At 47.4% G+C, this 23385-nt stretch overlaps 2 protein-coding genes across 2 annotated transcripts; one reads left to right on the top strand and one right to left on the bottom strand.

Moving 5' to 3' along the window:
• Positions 1–1779: 1779 nt before the first annotated feature.
• On the top strand, positions 1780–4294 carry SPRYD4 (SPRY domain containing 4). Its single transcript, XM_010377783.2, has 2 exons — positions 1780–1969; positions 2333–4294. Exons 1-2 carry the CDS (start codon positions 1885–1887, stop codon positions 2869–2871), a joined length of 624 nt encoding a protein of 207 aa, XP_010376085.1. The 5' UTR covers positions 1780–1884; the 3' UTR covers positions 2872–4294.
• GLS2 (glutaminase 2) lies at positions 4261–23037 on the bottom strand. The gene is made up of 18 exons (XM_010377782.2): positions 22640–23037; positions 14278–14377; positions 13769–13890; positions 13042–13171; positions 12173–12252; positions 11923–12086; positions 11646–11704; positions 9869–9901; positions 9548–9606; positions 8968–9034; positions 8767–8817; positions 8477–8653; positions 7074–7205; positions 6839–6931; positions 6306–6367; positions 5426–5502; positions 5086–5149; positions 4261–4954 (listed from the first exon to the last, which is right to left on the bottom strand). The coding sequence occupies exons 1-18, from the start codon at positions 22819–22821 to the stop codon at positions 4798–4800; spliced, it is 1809 nt and encodes a 602-aa protein (XP_010376084.1). The 5' UTR covers positions 22822–23037; the 3' UTR covers positions 4261–4797.
• Positions 23038–23385: the final 348 nt, after the last annotated feature.

The raw sequence follows: 23385 nt of genomic DNA, 5'->3' as shown, positions 1-23385 counted from the left end.
CAAAACAAACAAACAAAAAAAAACAAATTACCCGGATCTGGTTGGCGGGCACCTGTAATTCCGGCTACTCAGGAGGCTGAGACAGGAGAATTGCTTGAACCCCATAGGCGGAGGCTGCAGTTAGCCAAGATCAAACCACTGTACTCCAGCCTGGGTGATAGAATGACACTACGTCTCAAAATATAAATTTAAAAAACATGTATCTAAAATCCTTTTTTTGAGGGGTAGGAGGATGGAGGTGGGATGTATGTTGACATTGCACTGGCCAGCAGAACCTTGAGAAGTGGATTGATTTAAAAAAATGTAGGCCTGGCATGGTGGCTAACACCTGTAATCACAGCACTTTGGGAGGCAAAGGTGGGAGGATGGCTTGAGCCCAAGAATTCGAGAACAGCCGGGGCAACAAAGTGAAACCCTTGTTTCTACAAAAAAGTTAACCGGGCATGGTGCGTGCACTTGTGGTCCCAGCTACACGGGAGGCTATAGCAGGAATATCGCTTATGCCTGGGAGATGAAGGCTGCAGTGAGCTGTGTTCCCGCCACTGTGCTGCATGCAGCCTGGGTGACAGAATGAGACGCTGTCTCAAAAAACAAAATAAAATGGAATGCAGATCTAAATGTTAAATATAGGCTGTTCATAATCTCCTACCTCATACACTAAACCAAAATATTGCTACTTTTGGTTAAGTTCAGAAAACTGAATGCTGAGTTAAACTATCCGTTTCTAGCCTTGAACGTACAAAACCAACATTAACAGTATTTATCTATTTAGTACTAATTATAAACAACTGTGAATTACCCAATGGTTGCTATTTGCCAATATATATCTAGATTCTTCTTCTTTTTTTTTTTTTTTTTTTTTTTTGAGATGGAGTCTTGCTCTGTCACCAGGCTGGAGTGCAGTGGCAGGATCTCGGCTCACTGCAACCTCCGACTCCCTGGTTCCAGCGATTCTCCTGCCTCAGCCTCCCGGGTAGCTGGGAATACAGCGCGCGCCACCATGCCTGGCTAATTTTTGTACTTTTAGTAGAGGCGGGGTTTCACCATGTTAGCCAGGATGGTCTTGATCTCCTGACCTCATGATCCACCTGCCTCGGCCTCCCAAAGTGCTGGGATTACAGGCGTGAGCCACCGCGCCCGGCCTAGATTATCCTCGCTTAATTATTACTAAGGTCTGTATATAATTTCTAGTTTAAAAATGAGAACACTGGCCGGGCGCGGTGGCTCAAGCCTGTAATCCAGCACTTTGGGAGGCCGAGACAGGCGGATCACGAGGTCAGGAGATCGAGACCATCCTGCCTAACACGGTGAAACCCCGTCTCTACTAAAAAATACAAAAAACTAGCCGGGCAAGGTGGCGGGGGCCTGTAGTCCCAGCTACTCGGGAGGCTGAGGCAGGAGAATGGCGTGAACCCGGGGAGGCGGAGCTTGCAGTGAGCTGAGATCCGGCCACTGCACTCCAGCCCGCGCGACAGAGTGAGACTCCGTCTCAAAAAAAAAAAAAAAAAAAAAGAGAGAACACTAAGGCTCAGAAAAGCGGAATGAGTTGCCCAAACTCACACGTGAAGCAGGGATCAAAGCTAATTACAGTACTGTTTAATTTTAAAATCTATACTTTTAAGCATCTGGCAACACTACATCTCTAAAAGTTTTATGTAGTTCAAATGGGAGCGGCGTCCATCTACGCAGAAAAACTGAATAAACAGCATCAACCACCGGGTAGAATCAGAAAAGAAACCGCTAACGCGGCGGCCTCCCGCAAGGCGTTGCTCCTACGTCATAACACTGCGCGGCCGCCCCACGCGCACCACGTGCTAGGGGAGCAGGCGGGCAGATGGCTGAGTCTGTAAGCGGGAGGCGTGCCCGGCTCATCCATGGCGCAAGATGGCGCTGCTCTTTGCACGTTCTTTGCGCTTGTGCCGCTGGGGAGCCAAACGATTGGGAGTTGCCTCCACAGAGGCCCAGAGAGGTAGGATTATCTCTTTTTACTCTTTTACCTCCAGGATGGCTTCCGTCTATTATTCCCAGACCCGACTCCGAGAAGCAATTCCAACCCTCTCGGGTCTTTTCCTTCCCCCACCTGCCTTGGTCTCTAGATTCCAAACCTGTGACACCATTTGGTTTCTTTAAATTCCGGGACTTCCTCAATCCGAGTTTTTCAGCTCCATGAGCTATCCATACTAAAGCGACCCCCCGACTCTCTTGCCCGCTTGGCATTCTGACTCTTCCCTAGTTGCTCGTGTCTCATGACTGCCTGCCTCAGATCTGAATATATCACCAGCCCTAGGGTTCTAGCCCCTGTTATTATCCCGTCTTTTTGCTCTGCCCGCAGGCGTCAGTTTCAAATTGGAAGAAAAAACCGCCCACAGCAGCCTGGCACTCTTCAGAGGTGATACGGGTGTCAAATATGGCTTGGTGGGATTGGAGCCCACCAAGGTGGCCTTGAATGTGGAGCGCTTCCGGGAGTGGGCAGTGGTGCTGGCAGACACAGCGGTCACCAGTGGCAGACACTACTGGGAAGTGACAGTGAAGCGCTCCCAGCAGTTCCGGATAGGAGTGGCAGATGTGGACATGTCCCGGGATAGCTGCATTGGTGTTGATGATCGTTCCTGGGTGTTCACCTATGCCCAGCGCAAGTGGTACACCATGTTGGCCAACGAGAAAGCCCCAATTGAGGGTATTGGGCAGCCAGAGAAGGTGGGGCTGCTGCTGGAGTATGAGGCCCAGAAGCTGAGCCTGGTGGATGTGAGCCAGGTCTCTGTGGTTCACACGCTACAGACAGATTTCCGGGGTCCAGTGGTGCCTGCCTTTGCTCTCTGGGATGGAGAGCTGCTGACCCATTCAGGGCTTGAGGTGCCCCCGGGCCTCTAGTATTTCCATTACTGGAGTCCCTAATCACGCTGTTGGCCAGCCTCCTTTTGAAAATGTCTGAAGCCTTTTTACTTTGCCTCAAGCAACCTCTAGCTCCCGCAGTTCAATGTTGGGTCCTTTGTGCAATATCATAATCATCTTCCTCATCCCCTACCTTGTGAAAGCTAGGCATACAGCCAAACCCTCCTTCTCCCACCCACCAACTACTGCCAATTTCCTAGGCTACCATGGGTGATATATCTTCCCTGACCTGCTTCCTTCAGTCCCTCTGCTTCCCTTTGCCCAGACCTTTCTCAGACTGTATTCCATCCTGGGGTCTTATCATTCAGCTTTGTTTGAATTTATTAATCACCATGATACCTCTCCCTCCCTTTGTCCACATGTAACTTGTTTGTTCTTGGGGCTCTACCAGATCGCTGAAGAGTAAATCCTTTCTACCTCTGGCTGAAGGAGTGGTGCAGTCAATGACTTGGCCCTTTTTCTACAGCACATTCAGAGTTTGGGCTCTGGCTCCCTCAGTAAGTGCTTTATTAACTCAGTGTGTCAAAATGAAAACAGAGCCCTCCTTCCCCAGTAGCTCAGTGCCATAGACCTTCAGCCCCAGACAGCTGTAGCTCTCCTTACCCTGAGTCCATCTACCTTAATCTATACCTCTGACACCCAGCCAGTCTGTCATAATCATTATCCCAGTTATAACCATGACCAAAGGGGAAGAGAGACACTTGGGGGATATCTAGGGTATGAGTGCTAGAAACTGTTGATTCTTTTATTTATTTTTTGAGACAGTCTCACTCTGTCACACAGACTGGAGTGCAGTGGCATGATCTTGGCTCACTGCAACCTCTGCCTTCAGGGTTCAAGTGACTCTCGTGCCTCAGCCTCCTGAATAGCTGGGATTACAGGTGTGTGCCACCGTGCCCGTCTCATTTTTATATTTTTAGTAGAGATGGGGTTTCGCCATGTTGGCCAGGCTGGTCTCAAACTCCTGGCCTCATGTGATCCACCCACCTTGGCCTCCCAAAGTGCTGGGATTACAGGTGTGAGCCACCATGCCCAGCCAAAACTGTTTATACTTGAGAAGTTCCATCTTCATTTCTGCCACAGTTGGAACTTCCCGAGGAAGGAGGAAGGCCTGAGGTTTTTTTGCACAATCTGTTTCAGAGCCTGTTTAGACTCAAACCTACACTTCCCTTGGCAGCAGAATATACTTAACCTAAAGCAGTATTTGGAGTTGAGAAAAACCTGGCAGGGTAAGTGAATATGTACTGTTTGGTAGAGTAGGTAGAGAAGCTGTGCTCTGACCCTGTGATTCCATCTTTTTCTACCTTCTATGATGGTGATGAAGCTAGATACCCCTAAGGAAGAAAGAAGGACTGGGTTTAGCGAAAATGATTTGATAATTAAAGTTTATTTGAACACAAAATACTTTCTCTGTCTATAAAATTGGCTGTTAGCAGTAGCAGCAGCATGTCCTGGTCAAGGGGAGTAGATCTCTCCAGACTACTAAAGCCATGTACATAGCCATTTCCACTTCCCATATTCTGTGGATATATACATGTGCATGGTAGCTAGAGTCCCTCCACCAGAATGTCTTTCTCTCATGATGGTTTCTTCAGGGAGAGGAAGAGGACACCTGGGTGAAGAGCTGGGATGGTTTTGAGTGGGGCAAGCCATTAGGCTGTACCTTGAAGCCCATTCTCTCTGGATAGCTCTACCGCAGGTGTCTACTGAGGCCCTTCTCTGTACTCTGTCTGCTGAGGGAATGGGGTATTTTGACTCTCATAGAAAGCAGTAGCCTAAGTCACCACATGACTACTTGGTCCCCACTGAAGCAGTGTAGCTCTCCATAGCATTTTTGGTGGTTATGGATTACATGTGTGGCCAGCTCGTGCTTTTTCTTGAGCAGGGGCTCTCCATGACCTGTGCTCATACCATGCTTTCTAAGTTCTCTTTAGACAGGGCCTCAGCTGCTGCCTCAGCCTGAGTGTCAGAGAGTGTGTAGGAATCCTGGTAATCTTGAAGCAGTTTGACCACCTCCAGATGGTTGAACTGCACAGCATCATCCAGGGGAATGTTGCCCCATCTGAAAGAAATAATGATATGATCAGGCAAAGGAGACATGAAGAGTGTGGTGGTTGTATATATTCGCATGGTGGCTGGAGGGTCGGTAGAGAAGCTGTGCCCACCCTCCTCCACTTTTAGCCTAATACTCACCTGTCCTTGACAAAAGGATTCACTTTGCAAGCCTCGATCAGGAATTTAACAACTTCGATGTGTCCTAGGAATATGGGCAGAAGGAAAATGAGAAGGCACAGGTCTTGAAACCTTTGGTGCAGACACTTAGCCACTGAAGTCTTTACCAAGAGGGGAGTGGAAAAGGCTTCTTCCCATTTTGTACCCTGCAGCACCCAGTAATAGTCTAGCTGCAAAGCGAAGGGTGTCTAGATAAAACTAGTTGCTGCCCCTATAACCTTGAGAGCACATATAGCGAAGGAACTTTTGGTGAAAAAGAAAGGGTCTTATGATTACCCTCCCATCCTTAACCCTTCAGTACCTTCAGCTGCAGCAACATGGAGAGCTGTGCGTGAGTCATAGTCTTTCTGTTCCATATCCATGGCTGACAAGGCAAACCTGAGGGTAGTGGGAAAGCAGCTAGAGTTGCCTAGATCAGACTGGAATCACAGGTGTTCTTTGTGAACTGGTGTCAGACTGGATGAGTTTCAGAGAAAGTGAAATAGCCTATACCCAGATTTGTAGGCTCTCAATAATCTTTTTTCCATACCCAGATGAGATTATTGCACCCATATTAGAGAGATGGGAATGTGATGCTGCCAGAAATATCACTCACTGCCTACCTGTGGTAAGTGCCCATTGGAGGCAGAGTACCTACTTCCTCGGACTCTGCTCTTAACACTCAATAACAACGGCTAACATGAATTATAGAGCAGGCAGTTTACTTTAAAAAAAAAATCTCCTGGCCGGGCGCGGTGGCTCAAGCCTGTAATCCCAGCACTTTGGGAGGCCGAGACGGGCGGATCACGAGGTCAGGAGATCGAGACCATCCTGCTAACACGGTGAAACCCCGTCTCTACTAAAAATACAAAAAACTAGCCGGGCGCGGTGGCGGGCGCCTGTAGTCCCAGCTACTCGGGAGGCTGAGGTAGGAGAATAGCGTGAACCCGGGAGGCGGAGCTTGCAGTGAGCTGAGATCCGGCCACTGCACTCCAGCCCGGGTGACAGAGCAAGACTCCGTCTCAAAAAAAAAAAAAAAAAAAAAAATCTCCTTTTTTAAAAAAATCTAATTTAAATGCAATCTATATCCATTCTGTCTAATTCCAAAGCTGAAGCATTTAACTATTTTGCTATGCTGCCTCCCAGTAAAATCTCTGACCAGGAGTATTTCATTGTGTGTATTTGGTCAACAGTAGCATTACCTTCGAAGAGCTGAGACATCACCACTGTAGGCCGCAAATAACAGGTTGACCACAGTCTTGTTCTGGAACACAAATCATACCCTCCTGACATTAATTGAGCTCACCTATGTCAGCTCTGCCCTGTGACCTTCCTCCATGGGGACTTAGTGAAGGGTATTGCTGAAGTGTTATGGAGTGTGCTACTCTGAAATATTTTTTATTTTTTTCTTTTTGTTTTGAGACAGAGTCTTGCTCTGTCGTCCAGACTGGAGTGTAGTGGCGTGATCTTGGGTCACTGCAACCTCCACCTCCCAATTTCAAGTGATTCTCCTGCCTCAGCCTCCCAAGTAGTGGGACCACAGGCACGTGCCACCATGTCCAGCTAATTTTTTGTATTTTCAGTAGAGACAGAGTTTCACCATGTTAGCCAGGATGGTCTTGATCTGACCTCGTGATCCGCCCGCCTCGGCCTCTCAAAGTTCTGGGATTACAGGTGTGAGCCACCGCACCTGGCCTTTGAAATATTCTTACAAGCCACCTGGAGTTTTCCTTACCCGAACTTCTCCCCCTTCACGCCGTGGGTCTAACTTCCGAGCACAGTGCCTCAGGTTGTCATAGTTGTGGAAATTGAAGAGAGACACCAACTTCTAGAATTGTAAGCCAAAGATACTGTGTATTTACTCCTTACACTTAGTAGGAGCTCAAAATTATTTTATTCAAATAAAAGTGGTACCATTAAACAAATTTATTGCTTCAAAAATATTAAGTACTATATGCAAAGCATCTCACCTGGCAGAAGCTGGTCCCCCTATAGCTATTCCCCAGCTTGTCCAATGGGGGTGACAGGCACATCATTCCCATGACATTGGGTACCACCAGGAGGATGGCTCCTGATACAGCTGACTTGGCTGGCAGGCCCACCTGGGGAACAGAATTGAAGCTGAGGATGATGTGGGTGTGCCCCAAATCAGAAAATAAACAAGTTAGGCTGTACTCTTAAGTTTACAAATGACTGCATGGCCACAATCCACCTCAACCTTTTGGCTTGTTAATTAGCTTCTTTTATTACTCCTGTCCTTTCCTTCTCTTAAAATTCATTGATTCAGCTAGAAAATATTTTTTGAAATACAGCATTCTGTGCTGGATGCTGTGCTAGAACTAGCATTCTGGTATTAGGAGATAGGTAATAAACTGGTAAATAAATAGTGTTAGGAGATGGGTAATAAACAGGTAAATAAATAGTCAAGTAATTTTTAAAGTAATTGTGATAAATAGTGAGAAGAAGTAGGGTGCTGTAAATAGAGGTAGAAGGGGGCCCATGTGAGATAGGATGATCAGAAAAGTCTTTCTTTGGAAATGACCTCTAAGCTGAGACCTCAAGGAGAAGAGCCAGCAATGTGAAGCACAATTCAGGAGCTGCAACATCTCTCGTTTTTTTTGTTTGTTTGTTTGTTTTTTCTTTTTCTTTTTTTGAGACGGAGTTTTGCTCTTGTTGCCCAGGCTAGAGTGCAATGGCACAATTTCGGCTCACTGCAACCTTCACCTCCCAGGTTCAAGCAATTCTCCTGCCTCAGCCTCCCAAGTAGCTGGGATTACAGGTGCACACCACCACTCCCAGCTAATTTTTTGTATTTAGTAGAGATGGGGTTTCACCACGTAGGTCAGGCTGGTCTTGCACTCCTGACCTCAGGTGATCCACCCGCCTCAGCCTCCCAAAGAAATCTCTTTTTTTTTTTTTTTTTTTTTTGAGACAGAGTCCTGCTCTGTTGCCCAGGCTGGAGTGCAGTGGCGCAATCTCAGCTCACTGCAAGCTCTGCCTCCCGGGTTCACGACATTCTCCTGCCTCAGCCTCCCAAGTAGCTGGGACGACAGGTGCCTACCACCATGCCCGTCTAATTTTCTGTGTTAGTCAGGATGGTCTCGGTCTCCTGACCTCGGATCTGCCCGCCTTGGCCTCCCAAAGTGCTGAGATTACAGGCGTGAGCCACCGCGCCCAGCCAGACATCTCTTTATATATTCAAGGAACTTGGTGTTTTTGAGAAACTCATCTAAGGAGTCTCAACCTAATTGCCTTCCTGGAAGTTAGTGAATGAGAGGCAGGAACAAGCTTCCACCTCTATCTTCAGAGAGTCAATGTTCTCTCTTCTTAGCACTGGGTGCATGACAGATGGATGGCAGAGCCAGAAACTCACGTGGAAGGCAAACTGGCCAGAGAAGTCATACATGCCACAGGAATGCATGAGGCTGAGGGTGTTGCGCACTGCTTCAGCACTCAGCACACACTCGCCTGTGATGGGGCAGATCCCACCATTGGCGAGGGTGGCTGCCATGACACTGCCTGATTCACAAGTGACCTCCACAGAGCACAGCTATGAAAACAAAGAATAGGTGAAGATGTGATGTGAACCTGCACATGGTACCCTCAGGTGTAGGGCAAGGACAGTCTGTCCTGTTCCCTCGGCCCTGAGCAGTGTTTTCTTACCTGGAAGTAGAGATCAAGGGCAGCCATCATGTCCACCCCCTTAGGAAAGCACTGCAAGGAAGAGAGGGGAGAGCATTTCTCTTCAGGACATCAGCAGCCCTTTCACATTGTCAGGGTCTCGGCCGAAACCCCTAGCCCCTACTGTTCTTCCACTAGCAGCAGAATTCCCAGGGACTTTCTCTCCCAGCCTCTCCTGGTTACCTTCTTTTCCTTGAGATAATAGCCAATGGCATAATTCCGATCCCCTGTTTCCTTCTCCGACTGGAATCTGAAGCAAACACCCAATTTAGTACTTGAAGTTGGAGGAATAGGTGTTGGGAGAAGGGGAAAATTACCCTCCCTGAGAGAGACAGAACTACATCACACCACAAACTAAATGAACCCCTTTATAACTTCTCACAGTAATATTAGAGGAAATTTCTGAACCTCAGCAAACACTCAGCGTAGCTTTATTATAAAGTAAACCCAAACCAAACCCCCAAACTGTGTAGTCATCTAGTCTAGGAAAACTGGTGAAGTTTTTGGCTTTGAAAGTCTTGGCAAGAAAGGGCTTAGGCACAAACCATCACACTCTCTCATTACGTACTAATTAGTAATGGAAAAAATTATTTTACAAGGTAAACAAATGTTGATGAAGGGACTCAGAGGAAGCTGGAGGGCCAAAGTTCCCCTGGGATTTCTTCCTCCTAAGATTCTCTCTCCCCCATTCCTCTTGTCCCCATCCTAAGTACACACAGATACACCACAATGCTTTCAGTCAGTCCTCTGAACAGGGACTTACGTGGCATTGCTGAAACCCATGTATTCATTCCCAGCCATTTTGTTGAGATACTGCAACACCTGGAAGCGAAAAAGGGACATTGAGGCTCCACTTGACTAAGAAGCTCTATTAATACCTCACAGGCTGACTAGCCCTTCTGAACTCAGGTCTTGTCAAGAGGCTTTCCTCTCTGAGGCCAGCAGATTTCCACACTTCTGGAAATAAGGCTTCTAGTATGGGCTGGTGCACCTGGTAGTGGAGTTAGAGAGCCACTGGGGCAGCTGGAGAGGACAGCATGCTGTGGAGAAATGCAGCCAGGGGCCAAGTAGCAAGGGAACTTACAAAATCAAACTTCTCTGCTTTGTTACAGTCCATCTGCAGAAAAAGAGAGAGATGTCAGTCTTCTAAGCCTAGGAGGATGACAGAGGGAAGGATCAGAAGGATCTAGTGGAGTTCAAGTGTTAGACTGGTCCTGCTGCTGCAAATGTGTTCAATTTTATAGTGGCCTGTTTTTTTTTTTTTTTTTTTTTTTTTCCTGAAAACACCGCACTTCCATTGGCTCCTCTCTTTCTCTTGAGGCAGAGTCTTGCTTTTTCACCCAGGCTGGAGTGCAGTGGCATGATCGTGGCTCACTGCAGCTTCGACCTCCCAGGCTCGAGTGATCCTCCCACCTCAGCCTCTGAGTAGCTGGAATTACAGGCATGAGCCACCTTGCTGGGCCATTCCACTTCCATTCTCAATCCAAACCCTCATCCCTGACTCCCACGTTCATTTTCCTGACTCTAATCCTGTCTCCCAGCCCCACCCTATCCCTGATCTCCATCCTCATTCCTTACACCCCATGCTAGACCTTTACTCTATCCCACTGGCTAGCATGATGGTTCATGCCTGTAATCTCAGCAATTTGGGGGGCCGAGGTGGGAGGATCGCTCGAGCCCAGGGGTTTGAGACCAGCCTGGGCAACAAAGGAGAGACCCTGTCTCTCTCTCTCTCTCTCTCTCTCTCTCTCTCTAGATAGATAGATAGATAGATAGATAGATAGATAGATTTTTTTTTTTTGAGACGGAGTCTCGCTCTGTCACCTAGGCTGGAGTGCAGTGGCACAATCTCGGCTCAACTGCAAGCTCCGCCTCCCGGGTTCACACCATTCTCCTGCCTTAGCCTCCTGAGCAGCTGGAACCACAGGCACCCGCCACCACGCCTGGCTAATTTTTTGTATTTTTAGTAGAGGCGGGGTTTTACCGTGCTAGCCAGGATGGTCTCGATCTCCTGACCTCGTGATTCGCCCGCCTCGGCCTTGGCCTCCCAAAGTGCTGGGATTACAGGCATGTGCTACTGCGCCTGGCCTCAATTTTTTTTTTTTTTTTTTTAAGTTCCTACTTAGATGGGAATGGGGTGAGGCAGGTCCCAGATACAGGTTTGTAGATGGAGCTATCACAGAACAAGGGGAGAGACTCAGCCTCATTTCCTCACCCAGACTCATTGCTTACTCATGTGTCAATTACAGAGTCAATACCACAGGGACTGTGACACCTGAGTCCCTGGGGGGAGGATTCCTAACACCACCTTCCTCAGGAGGGGCTATGATTGGCCCCAGGGTGTTGCTGCCCAGCTGCTCCCAGGTTCTTGCTCAAGCTCTGGGAGACCTACAGCTGATGGGCTAGTTTGACACCCTGTTCAAGGCCAACTCACAGTTCCAGGTGACGTGAATAACTGCCCTGGCCTGGCCATTCACCCTTCCCTGCAGGTGTCCCACACCCAGAAATGGCCAATCAGTGCCCAGTAGTGCTGTCCTCCCCTTGTCTCTGGCATTTGGCCCTTGGTCCTAGGCAGGGGTCAGGACCTGCTCACTTCTCTAAGAGTCGGGAAGCTCTAGGCTCTAGACTCATGGGTGGGGGCAGGGAACAGTACTAGTGGGGGTGAGGGAGGTGGTGCAGTCTCTTTTACTGACATCGTCAGCGTAACGTGTGGGTCCCTGCTGTGCCTCATGTGCCTTCTGGGGACCCTCAAAGGAATCAGAGCCCCACCAGTCTCCCCAGAGAGCTGAACAAATATGAGGGATACAGGAACACAGGAGCTTAGAGGATAATACCTGTCAGAAGGTTAAGGTGGCACTGACCTTGATCAGGGAGCTGACAACAATGGCACCAGCATTGACCATGGGGTTATGGGGGATTCCTGGGGAAATACAAACCACCAAGAGTCTTAGCCACTGAACAAAGCCTCCCTGACAGCCTGCTCATTTTGTGGGTTAGACAAGAAAGATTGCTTGTTAGGGAGAAAGGCATGACAGGGTTAATCAGGAAGGGCAGAGAAACAAAAAAGGCTGGGGGATGGGGTGGGGGTAAGGAGGAGGGGACGGCCATAAGTACGGTCTGAGCCTTGGTGGTGCTCACCTTCCTCATTGAGGGAGAGCTTGTTGTAGCGCAGGCCACTAGGCTCTTTGCCCACAAACTTGTGCACGTAGTCAGTGCCTAGGGTGCTTATGGAGATGGCATAGGTGAGGGGCTTCACACAGGACTGCAGGCAGAAGGGGATCTTTGTGTGGCCCACAGAGTGCCTGGAGGCAGACAGAGGCCATGAAAGGGGTTGGCCTGTGTTCGGCACCTGTGCCCTGCCTCCCCTTCCTCTTGCCCAGCATCTCACCGCTGACCATCCACAGTGCACAGGGAGACACCCCACAGGTCTGGGTTTGACTTGGCCAGCTGAGGGATGTAGGCTGCCACCTGGACATGAATGGGTGGAGAAAAGGGAGATGGATGTGGAGAAAAGGAACAGAGTTGAGGATGAGGGTAAAGAGAATCTTTTAGATAAAAGCTAAAATTCTGTCTTCTATAGGGCAAAGGGGTTCCCTCCTGCCTGTTGCTCCCAGAAATTCCGAGCCTTAAGTCCTAGAAGGCCATGTCTTTCTGTATTCCCCAATCCTGTAGAGATAGCAGTAAAGCTAATGGAAGTTAAAAAAGGAGAATTCTGAGGTCACCTTCCCCTTTTGCTTCTTAGGCTCAGTCTTTGAAGACTGTATTATAGACTCTTGATTCCCTCACCTGCTCTAGGAATCATGTGTATAGAAACACATGAAGCCAGGTCCCCATTTACAGAAGTTCTGCTTCTCATTTCTCATTCATAGGATTCCCAGCCGCAGGAAATCTCTGAGAAGCAAGGTATATCTAGGTGTGGTGGCTCATGCCTGTAATCCCAGCAGTTTGGGAGGCCAAGGTGGGTGGATCACTTGAGGTCAGGAGTTCGAGACCAGCCTGGCCAATATGGCAAAACCCCATCTCTACTAAAAATACAAAAATTAGCCAGGCATGGTGGCATATGCCAGCTACTCGGGAGGCTGAGACAGGAGAATCGCTTGAACCTGGGAGGTGGAGGCTACAGTGAGCTGAGATTGCACCATTGCGCTCCAACCCGGGTGACAGAGCAAGACTCCATCTCAGAAAAAAAAAAGAAAAAAAAAAAGAGAGAGATTTGGCCCAGGTCCCTGACCCCTCCCTTAGTCCCCTGGCTCTCACTTTGCCTCCAGTGAGCTCTTTGGCATCCTCAAAGATGCGATCCACATGGCCCGTGAACTCCTTAAAATCAGGAATGACAAACTTCTTTCGGAATGCCTGGGTCAGGAGCACAATGTTGCTGCTCACACACCTGGATCCCAGATATGATTGGATTAGGGGGCTAGAGAGATGCAGCTGGGACTCACTCTGGAGCCATGGAAATTGCGAATAAAGAAGGTTGAGTGGTCTTCCGGTTTGGGATCAACAGCTGTGTTACCTTTGGCAAATCAGTTTGCCTTTCTGTGTCTTAGTTTCCTTACCTGTAAAATGAGAGGTTTTAATGATGTGGAAAGACACTATGTCTTGGGATATGAGAAAAAAAATAAATACCAGAATAATATGTATGTATGTTACCTTGATATTTAAAAATCCTAAATCATGGAAGTATATTTACATATATTCATGTATGTATGTCAATACATAGGACATTATCTAGAAGATACCCACTAATCTGTTAATATTTACTTTGGGGAAAAGAGGATAGGGATTGAGTAGGGAGGGAAAGGAGAACATGCATTTCTATATTGTTTGAACTCTTATAATGAGTATTCATGTATAACTTATATAATAAGTAATAAAATAAAATGAAGAATTGAACTATACAATTCGCAAATTCCTCCCTGCTGTGAGAGTCTATGTCCACAGGACAGTTTTCAGAGAGCAGTGCCCTTGTTTCTGGGGCCCTCACTTTCGGAAGAGATCTCGGTCCAAGAGGCCACCACTACTGGACTCTTGGACCACACGGTGCATCTCGCTCATGCAGTCTTGGAGCCGAGGATCTGATGTCTGCAGCCCAGTGGCCTTTAGTGCCTTTAGAGGAAAGAAGAGACCAGAAAGGTCAGCTACAAGGACAGTGATGTACTCCTCATAATCTTTCCCAGTGGATACCCGATTAGCTGAACCCCAGCCACTACAATAGGTGGAACAAATGGGTTTGGAGAATAAGAAAGGAGGGGATGGAGCAACTCTGAAGGCTAACAAGGGTTTCCTGTCCTCTTTCTAGAGGGTTTAATCTTCTGACCCTGGGGCAGGGATGGGCTTGTCTTATCAGCCTAGACATCTGGATTCTCATCCATCTGTATGCTTCACCCTCATGTAGCAACCCATTAGCTGCCCTGCACTTGTCATACCCTCGTTTCCCCCACTTTTCAGAGATCTTAAGGAATTAGCATCCTGAACAGGTAGAGAGCAACTTACAGTGGTGAACTTGTGGATAGGGATTTGTTCCTGTCCTTCAGCAATAGTGTAGAAGAGCAAATCACCCAGGCGGGACAGCATGCCACTTTCTGATGAATCACTGGGGGCAGAGAATGGGGAGGAAAGTGGGGCCTGAGAACTGCTACCTGCTCCTCCTTCTGCAACAAGGGCTTATAAGTAGGTGAGTGTCCTCATTCTATGCCTCCTCCTTAAACCATCTGATCTATCCCTATAAATCTAACTTTCATGTCTGTCCTAAGAAGTTGTAGATCTTTTCTCTAGCTTTTACTCCTGACCTTCAGATCTTTATTTTTAGCTTCCTTCTCACACTTCCACCTATAGGTGCCCCACAAGCACTGAAAACTCAGTATGTCCAAACCTGAGTCATCTCACCTCGTTCCCTCTTCTTCTCCTCTTGTTTCCCACCTGGGTTAACAGCATTACCACCCACCTGGGTGCCAAGCTGGAAATGTGGCATCATTTTGATAGTTTCCACACCTTAAGTCCATGCTTAGTTGGTCACCAACATTGGATGAATCTGCCTCATAATGTCTCAAATCCACCCTCTCTTCTCCTTTTCCCTGTGCCAGCGTGCTGTAGTAGACCAGAGTTTGCTCCATAATAGCTGTGTGATCTTGAGCAGTTTGCTTAATATTGCTGAACTTGCTTCCTTATATAAGGGTAGTAATGTCTACTTCACCTGGGTGATGTGAGGCTTAAGATAAAAATTCCGTGAAAAACTGTCTGACACAAAGTAGATGTTCAATAAATCATGTATATCATCAGCTCCTTATTCCCTTTTACCTAATTGCCACTACACACTCTTGACTTTCAATCCGTCTTTTTTTTTCTTTTTTTTTTTGAGACAGTTTCACTCTTGTTGCTTCAATCCATCTTCTAAAATGTGCTAGTGATCTTTTTTTTTTTTTTTTGAAATGGAGTCCGGCTCTGTTGCCCAGGCTGGAGTGCAATGGTGCGATCTCAGCTCACTGCAACCTCCGCCTCCCGGGTTCAAGCGATTCTCCTGCCTCAGTCTCCTGAGTAGCTGGGATGACAAGTGTGCGCCACCACGCCCGGCTAATGTTTTTGTATTTTTAGTAGGGACGGGGTTTCACTATTTTGGTCAGGCTGGTCTGGAACTCCTTACCTTGTGATCCGCCTGCCTCCGTCTCCCAAAGTGCTGGGATTACAGGCATGAGCCACTACGCCCGGCCAAACTGTGCCAGTGATCTTTCTAAACTCAAATGTAATTTCTCTACTCAAAAACATTTGGTAACTCCCTATGCCTACAGAATAAGCTCTTGAAATAAGAAGTAGGCCAGGCATGGTGGCTCACACCTGTAATCCCAGCACTTTGGGAGGCTGAGGTGGTTGGATCACCTGAGGTTAGGAGTTCAAGACCAGCTTGGCCAACATGGTGAAACCCCATCTCTATTAAAAATACAAATTCTGTAGTCCCAGCTACTTGGGAGGCGGAGGCAGGAGAATGGCCTGAACCTGGGAGGCGGAGCTTGCAGTGAGCTGAGATCCGGCCACCGCACTCCAGCCTGGGCGACAGAGCCAGACTCCGTCTCAAAAAAATAAAAAAAATAAAAAAAATAAAAATACAAAATTAACTGGGCGTGGTGGCACATGCCTGTAATCCCAGCTACTACAGAAGCTGAGGCAAGAGAATTGCTTGAACCTGCGAGGCGGAGGTTGCAGTGAGCTGAGATCTTGCCATTGCACTCTAGCATGGGCAAAAAGAGCAAAACTCCGTCTCAAAACAAAAACTTGGTAGGCCATTAAAAGCTCTTTAAAACCTGCCAATTGGCCGGGCACGGTGGTTCACGTCTGTAATCCCCACACTTTGGGAGGCCAAGGTGGGCAGATCACCTGAGGTCAGGAGTTCGAGACCAGACTGGCCAGCATGGTAAAACCCCATCTCTACTAAAAATACAAAAACTAGCCAGGCGTGATGGTGGGCGCCTGTAATCTCAGCTACTTGGGAAGCTCAGGCAGGAGAATTGCCTGAGCCTGGGAGGTAGAGGTTACAGTCAGTCAAGATTGCACCACTGCACTCCAGCCTGGGTGACAGAGTGAGACTTTGTGTCAAAAATAACTAACTAACTAACTAACTAACTAAATAAATAAATAAAACCTGCTCACTTAACTTCCCTATTCCCCATCATGCCCACACACTCCAGATGTAACAGGCAATATAGATGGTTCACCAAAATGGGCCGGGAACTGTGAGGCTTCCTGGCCTTTGCTTATGCTATAACTTCTGCATAGAATGACCTTTGCTTAGTATAGTCCTGCTCATTCTTCAAAGTCCAGATCAAATGTCGCCAACTCTGTAAAGGCTTCCCCAAACCTCCAGATATTGCTTATGCTGCCGGTTTGACACAACACACCATCTTACTGACAGAAGAATCTCCCTTGCTCCACTGTTAGGTCTTTGTGCTTTATACATCTTTTTTATACATCTTTGTCTTCCTAGCACTGAGCAAAGTCCCTAGCACACAGTGGGTCTTCAATAAGAATTACTAAATTGTATTGCTGGCAAGGTCCCTGTGCCCCAAAGTATCTCTCTGGCTTATAGCACCTAAAATTCCAGGTACTGAAGACTTCTTAGTTTTCAAGATTTCCATTAATATGTTAAAATATTTAGAAGAGTTATTTTTTTAAGTAGAAAAGGGATCTACTATGTTGCCTAGGCTGATCTCAAACACCTGGACTCAAGTGATCTTCCCACCTAAGCCTCCCAGAGTGTGGGATTACAGGCGTGAGCCACCACACCCAGCCAAGCGGAGTTATTTTATCAGATTATTTCCAAATATGACAGCTAGTTTCGATTAAGACACTTCAAAGATCTTTGACCCAGTCAGGTGCAGTGGCTCACGCCTGTAGCCCCAGCACTTTGGGAGGCTGAGGCAGGTGGATCATGAGGTCAGGAGATCAAGACCATCCTGGCTAAAATGGTGAAACCCTGTCTCTACTAAAAATACAAAAAAAAAAATTAGCTGGGCATGGTGGCGGGCGCCTGTAGTCCCAGCTACTTGGGAGGCTGAGGCAGGAGAATGGCATGAACCCCAGAGGCGGAGCTTGCAGTGAGCTGAGATTGCGCCACTGCACTCCAGCCTGGGCGACAGAGCCAGACTCCATCTCAAAAAATAAATAAATAAAATAAATAAATAAATTACAAAACAATAAAATTTTAAAAATATATAAAAAAATAAAATTAAAAAAAAAATCTTTGACCCAATAATTTGACTTCCAAGGATTTGTCCTACAGGTATACTTACACACCTCAAAAATAACACATTTACAATTATTCATCACATTGTTGTTTTTTCTTTTTTTTTTTTGAGATGGAGTCTTTTTTTTTTTCTTTTTTTGAGATGGAGTCTCGCTCTGTTGCCCAGCCTGGAGTGCAGTGGCCAGATCTCAGCTCACTGCAAACTCTGCCTCCCGGGTTCACGTCATTCTCCTGCCTCAGCCTCCCGAGTAGCTGGGACTACAGGCGCCCACCACCTTGTCCGGCTAGTTTTTTTGTATTTTTTAGTAGAGACGGGGTTTCACTGTGTTAGTCAGGATGGTCTCGATCTCCTGACCTCAAGATCCGCCCGTCTCGGCCTCCCAAAGTGCTGGGATTACAAGCTTGAGCCACCGCGCCCGGCCAGAGACGGAGTCTTGCTGTGTCACCCAGGCTGGAGTGCAATGGCGTGATCTCTGCTCACTGCAACCTCTGCCTCCTGGGTTCAGGCGATTCTCCTGCCTCAGCCTCCCAAGTAGCTGGGATTTACAGGCACGTGCCACCATGCCCAGCTAATTTTTGTATTTTTAGTAGAGACGGGGTTTCACCATGTTGGCCAGGCTGGTCTCAAACTCCTGACCTAGTGATCCACCCACCTCCTCCTCCCAAAGTGTTGGGATTACAGGCATGAGCCACCACGCCCGGCCTTCACTGCGTTGTTAATAATAGTAAGATTAGAAACAATCTGATGTGCAACAATAGGGAACTGGTTAATCATGGTATATTTATACAATGGAATATTATGCAGTATAAAAAAAAGAAATTAGGGTGTGCTCTAAGTATTGATATGGAATTATCTCTAGGATACAATATTAACTAAAAGAAGTATGTTATAGAACAGTATATAGAGTATGGTAGTATTTATGTTTGTTTGTTTTTAGAGATGGGGTTAGCTTAGCTGTATTGCTCAAGTTGGCCTTGAACTCCTGGGCTCAAGTGATCCTTCTGCCTCAACCTCCCTAGTAGCTGGGACTACAGGTGCATGCCACCATGCCCAGCTTTATTTATTTTTATTTTTTAATTTATTTTTTCTTTCAATAGGTTTTTGGGGAACAGGTGGTGTTTGGTTACATGAATAAGTTCTTTAGTGCTAGCTTTATGTTTTCATTTGTTTTTTCTTTTTTTTCTTTATCAGTTTTCTCAGGTTGAAGCACAGGTTTAAAAGGGAAAAATATATATGTGTTTGCTTATTCAGGCACAGAATATTTCTGGACGAACATTTAGTTAGAAATAGGTAAGACTGGCCGGGCATGGTGGCTCATGCCTGTAATCCCAGCACTTTGGGAGCCCAAGGTGGGCAGATCACAAGGTAAGGAGTTCGAGACCAGCCTGACCAACATGGTGAAACCCCGTCTCTACTAAAAATACAAAAATTAGCTGGTGTGGTGGCACCCACCTGTAACCCCAGCTACTCAGGAGGCTGAGGCAGGAGAATTGCTTGAACCCAGGAGGCAGAGGTTGCAGTGAACCAAGATTACACTACTGCACTCCAGCCTGGGCAATGGAGTGAGACTCCATCTCATAATAAATAAATAAATAGGTAAGATTGATTCATCTTCTACAGAGATGACGTAGGTGCTGGGAAAAAGGGATGGGAGGGATACTTTTCACTATCTTTTGTGTATTTTGAATTTTGAACCATATGGAATATATTATCTATTGAAACAATGGATTAAAAAATAAGACTCAAACAGCTTGGCATAGACTAGGCATGTGTGTGTTTGGAGTCAGGAGAAATACCAGAAGAGGGAACACCAGAAGAGTTTTCCTGCTTCTGGGTAAATCTTGTTGTCACAATGAAGCTAGTGCCTATACGGGGAGAGGAGGAGAAAAGCTATCTGAGGGATAACTCAAGAAGGAAAGTACATAGGAACACTTTGAAGGCAGGACTCAGGACTCTGTGCCTGGAAGCTGACAGAAGACAGGAAATAATGCTATACCACTGAATGTATCACAAGCCTAAAAAAACTGCATATCCCTCAGATATGGATGGATCACCAATGTAATGTTGAGGGAAAACAAGCAAGGTACAAGAGCAATGTATATAGTATGATACCAAAAAACCAAGGTACAGGAACAATGTGTTTAGGATACCATTTGTATAAAAAAAGTAAAGTAATATCAGCATGTATTTTATGCATAAAATATCTCTAGAAAACTATACATGATATCACTGACATCAGATTATCTCTGGGGGGCAAAATTTCCTTGGAATTTAAGAAATAATTGAACAAGTGTACAAGAGTATATACTAACCAAATTGAAGACTGGTTATTTAAACTATGATACCTCAAACAATGGAATCTTTTAAAATTACAAAATGACAATGTCATACATATTCAATGATATTAAAAGCTGTTCATAAATGGAAAAGATAAGTTCAAGAATATGACTATCCCATTTTTGTTGAATTATATATACATATATAGGATATGTATGACTAGATCACAATATTAATTGGTTATCTCTAATACTGGGATCTTTATTTTCTTTTTAAATTTTTTAAGTAATAAACTTATTTATTTATTTTTGAGGCAGGGTCTCACTCTGTTGCCTAGGCTGGAGTGTGGTGGTGCAATCATGGATCACTACAGCCTCGACCTACAGGGCTCAAGTGATCATCCCACCTCAGTCTCCCAAGTAACTAGGACTACAGGCACATGCCACCATGCCTGGTTAATTTTTGTATATATATATATTTTTTGTAGAGACAGGGTTTTGCCATGCTGCCCAAGCTGGTTTCAAACTCCTGAGCTCAAGTGATCCTCTCCACCTTGGCCACCCACAGTGCTGGGATTACAGGTGTGAGCCACTGCGCCTGGCTCTAAATTTATTTTTTTAATTGACACATAATTGTACAGATGTTTATGGGATGCATAGCGATGTTTCAATACATAGAATTATAGTGATCAGTAAGGGTAATTAGTATATCCGTCATCTCAAACATTTATCATTTCTTTGTGTTGGGATATTTTCCTCTTGATATTCTTACTTTTCTTTTAAAGTCATAAATACAGCCGGGCACGGTGGCTAACGCCTATAATCCCAGCACTTTGGGAGGCTCAGGCAGGTGGATTAGTGGTGGTGGGTACCTGTAATCCCAGCTACTTGGGAAGCTGAGGCAGAGGTTGCAGTGAGCTGAGATTGTGCCACTGCACTCCAGTCTGGAGGACAAAGAGACTCTGTCTCCAAAAAAAAAAAAAAAAAAAAAAAAGTCATAAATACAGCTAAATAGCTAAATATTAAACAAACAATAACCGGAATAACAGCGCATTTCCTCTTTGCTGCTCTCTTTCCTCCGCCAAACACAGGAACCCCACCCCATCATGGTGTCACACTGCCAGAGCACATCACTCTCCAGTGCTCACAACCCTTTCTGCCTGGGGAGTACCAGTCCAAGGATATGACAGCGGGTTCCCTGGGCAGAAGAAACAAGGTCCCCTGAAAAGACTTCCATCACCAGACTCCACTGGATAAGGAGGTGTGTGTGGGGGGAACTAGGGATACCTATAGTTCCCTACTCTGCAGAAGGTAGACAGATGAGGGAAGTTCAGCCTTTGCTGTATCCCACTTTATTTCTCCCATGGTGAATATCTGGGAAGAAGTTGGGGTGGAGACTAGAACAGGAGGGAGAGGGCTTATCTTTTAAATGTTCTGTGTCTCTTTGAGAAGAAGCTGATGGAAAAGTACTGTGTAATATGGATAAGCAAACACCATGACTATGAAAAAAAGAAAGAAAAGGGCCGGGCGTGGTAGCTCATGCCTGTAATCCCAGCACTTTGGGAGGCTGAGGCAGGCAGATCATCTGAAGTCAGGAGTTCAAGACCAGCTGGGCCAACATGGTGAAACCCTGTCTCTACTAAAACTACAAAAATGAGCGGGGTGTGGTGGAGCGTACCTGCAATCCAAGCTACTCGAGGTAATCCCAGCTACTCTAGAGGCTGAGGCAGGAGATTTGAACCCAGGAGGCGGAGGTTGCAGTGAGTCAAGATGGTGCCACTGCACTCCAGCCTGTGTGACAGAGTGAGACTCCGTCTCAAAAAAGAAAGAAAGAAAAGTACGGCATAATGTCATTAATAATAAATAATACCTATTGGTGTCCCTTACGACAGAGACTCGAGTAGTTGGTGAGGTAGTGTTGTGTCAGTCTGGCTACTTTACTGATAGTGTCTATGTTTCTGAGTGTCATGAGGGAGATGGCCCATTTCCTGTTCCTGCTACAGTAGAGCAATGGCTCTTTGAACAGTGTGTATGCTGGCCCTCTGGGGAGGACAAGATTTCCTGTTCAGCACCGTCTGCATCTCGGAGAAAAAGGCTCAGCCACCAAGTGTGTCCTAGGCGGTGGGGAAGATAAAAGTTTGGCCACCTGGGCGGAAGAAATAACCAAAGAGAACCTTTTAGATTCCGGAGCCTGGGCAGCACAAATAATAGCTCTGACTGGCTCTGGTTTGGGAAATCTGCGTCTTAAAGACTTTTGCTCTATTACAAATATTCTCCCCATTCAACAAGCAGTTTGGAAAATCCCCCCCATTCTGCTGTTCAGGGAGCACTACTACGCACACACCCAACACTTATGTACGTACCTGCGCACCAGTAACACACGAGCATCACACATTACCCGCCGAGGACACGCAGAAACACAACACACAGACAGACCCCAGTACACTTGGACCTGAGGCAGGAGGCTGTACCACACCCACGCATCTCCTAAAATACACACCGAGACGAGGGAAGGTGAGGACGGGCGGCGTGCGCCCGGCCCTGCACTCAGACACGTGAGCCAAGTAACACTCGGGGCGCATCTGTGATCCAGGTTAACTGCGCACCTTGGACAGGCGCCATCCCCGGGACCCGCTTGCCCGAACGCGCTCCCAGGCAGATTGCAGATTACCGCCCGAACGCGGCGTACCCAAAGCTCCACATCCAAAGGAAAAGGCATCCAGGGCTAGTGAGCCAGGAGAGGGGAGATGAGGGGCGCTGCCTGGGGAGGGCACTCGGGAACTAGCGAGGACCACAGTGGGAGTTGGGGCAAGCCCGTCCCCTGCCCTGTCCCAGGAGCCTTACTGATCCTGGTGCTGCGGCTGGCTGCTGTGTGGCGTCTCTCTGCCCTGGGCCGCGGCCTCACTGAGGTGGTGCCGGACGCCCCCGCCAAGGAGGGGGCTCCGGCTCAGGTGACCCCAGTCTCTCCGCCGGCAGTGACTGCCGGCCCGGCTCAGCGCCTTCTGCAGAGCCTTCATGGAGCGCATGCCCCCAGCAAGCCGCTGGCTCTGCAGGTGCGCCCAGGACCTCTAGCTGTGGCTGGGAAGGAGAGGCGGAGCGGGCGCGACAAGGTGCGGGGGAGTTCTGTGAGGGAGCTCTGGGCCTGAAAGACGGAGAAGGGGGGCCCGGTGGGTGGGGCTGGGGCAGGAGGAGGGGCTTTCCCCTTTAAAGCTGGCTCCAGGGTTAGGCACACCCTCAGGACACGGGCTAGGTGAGGAGCGTTGGAATAAAGGAGAACCCGAGTGGGTGGAGAGAGGGCGGTGCCTGGGAGCTGGAATGGACAATGCCCAGGTCCAATCACTGAGGAAGCAAAAACATTGAGGCAGGAAAAGGGTAAGGTTGCCCAATGAGGGCAAGACGGTAGGCTCTTGCGACAGCCTGCGGATGCTTCCACGTGGGCCCCGCGAGCGCTTCCGTGTGGACCCCGAGAGCGCGGTTGTCCGCGGATGCTGAGGGCTGGAAAGGCGAAGACAAGCTGAGGCAAAGCCGGTGGGGGCGGGAGGCGCTCCCCGGGGACACCGTGGGGCTGTGAACGATGGAGTTCTCGTTAG

This window comes from Rhinopithecus roxellana, chromosome 10, assembly GCF_007565055.1.
Source record: "Rhinopithecus roxellana isolate Shanxi Qingling chromosome 10, ASM756505v1, whole genome shotgun sequence".
Taxonomy (NCBI): Eukaryota; Metazoa; Chordata; class Mammalia; order Primates; family Cercopithecidae; genus Rhinopithecus; species Rhinopithecus roxellana.
The sequence above is the reverse complement of the archived record's forward strand: the minus strand, read 5'-3'. Positions and strand labels throughout refer to the sequence as shown.

Coding starts and splice junctions, on each gene's coding strand:
- GLS2 (XM_010377782.2), bottom strand. CDS start 22,821: ATGCGCTCCATGAAGGCTCTGCAGAAGGCGCTGAGCCGGGCCGGCAGT. Junction 13,891..14,277: donor CTATCCACAAGTTCACCACT/GTAAGTTGCTCT, acceptor TTTCCTCTAAAG/GCACTAAAGGCCACTGGGCT. Junction 9,902..11,645: donor TTGTCAGCTCCCTGATCAAG/GTCAGTGCCACC, acceptor CTTTTTCTGCAG/ATGGACTGTAACAAAGCAGA.
- SPRYD4 (XM_010377783.2), top strand. CDS start 1,885: ATGGCGCTGCTCTTTGCACGTTCTTTGCGCTTGTGCCGCTGGGGAGCC. Junction 1,970..2,332: donor CTCCACAGAGGCCCAGAGAG/GTAGGATTATCT, acceptor CTCTGCCCGCAG/GCGTCAGTTTCAAATTGGAA.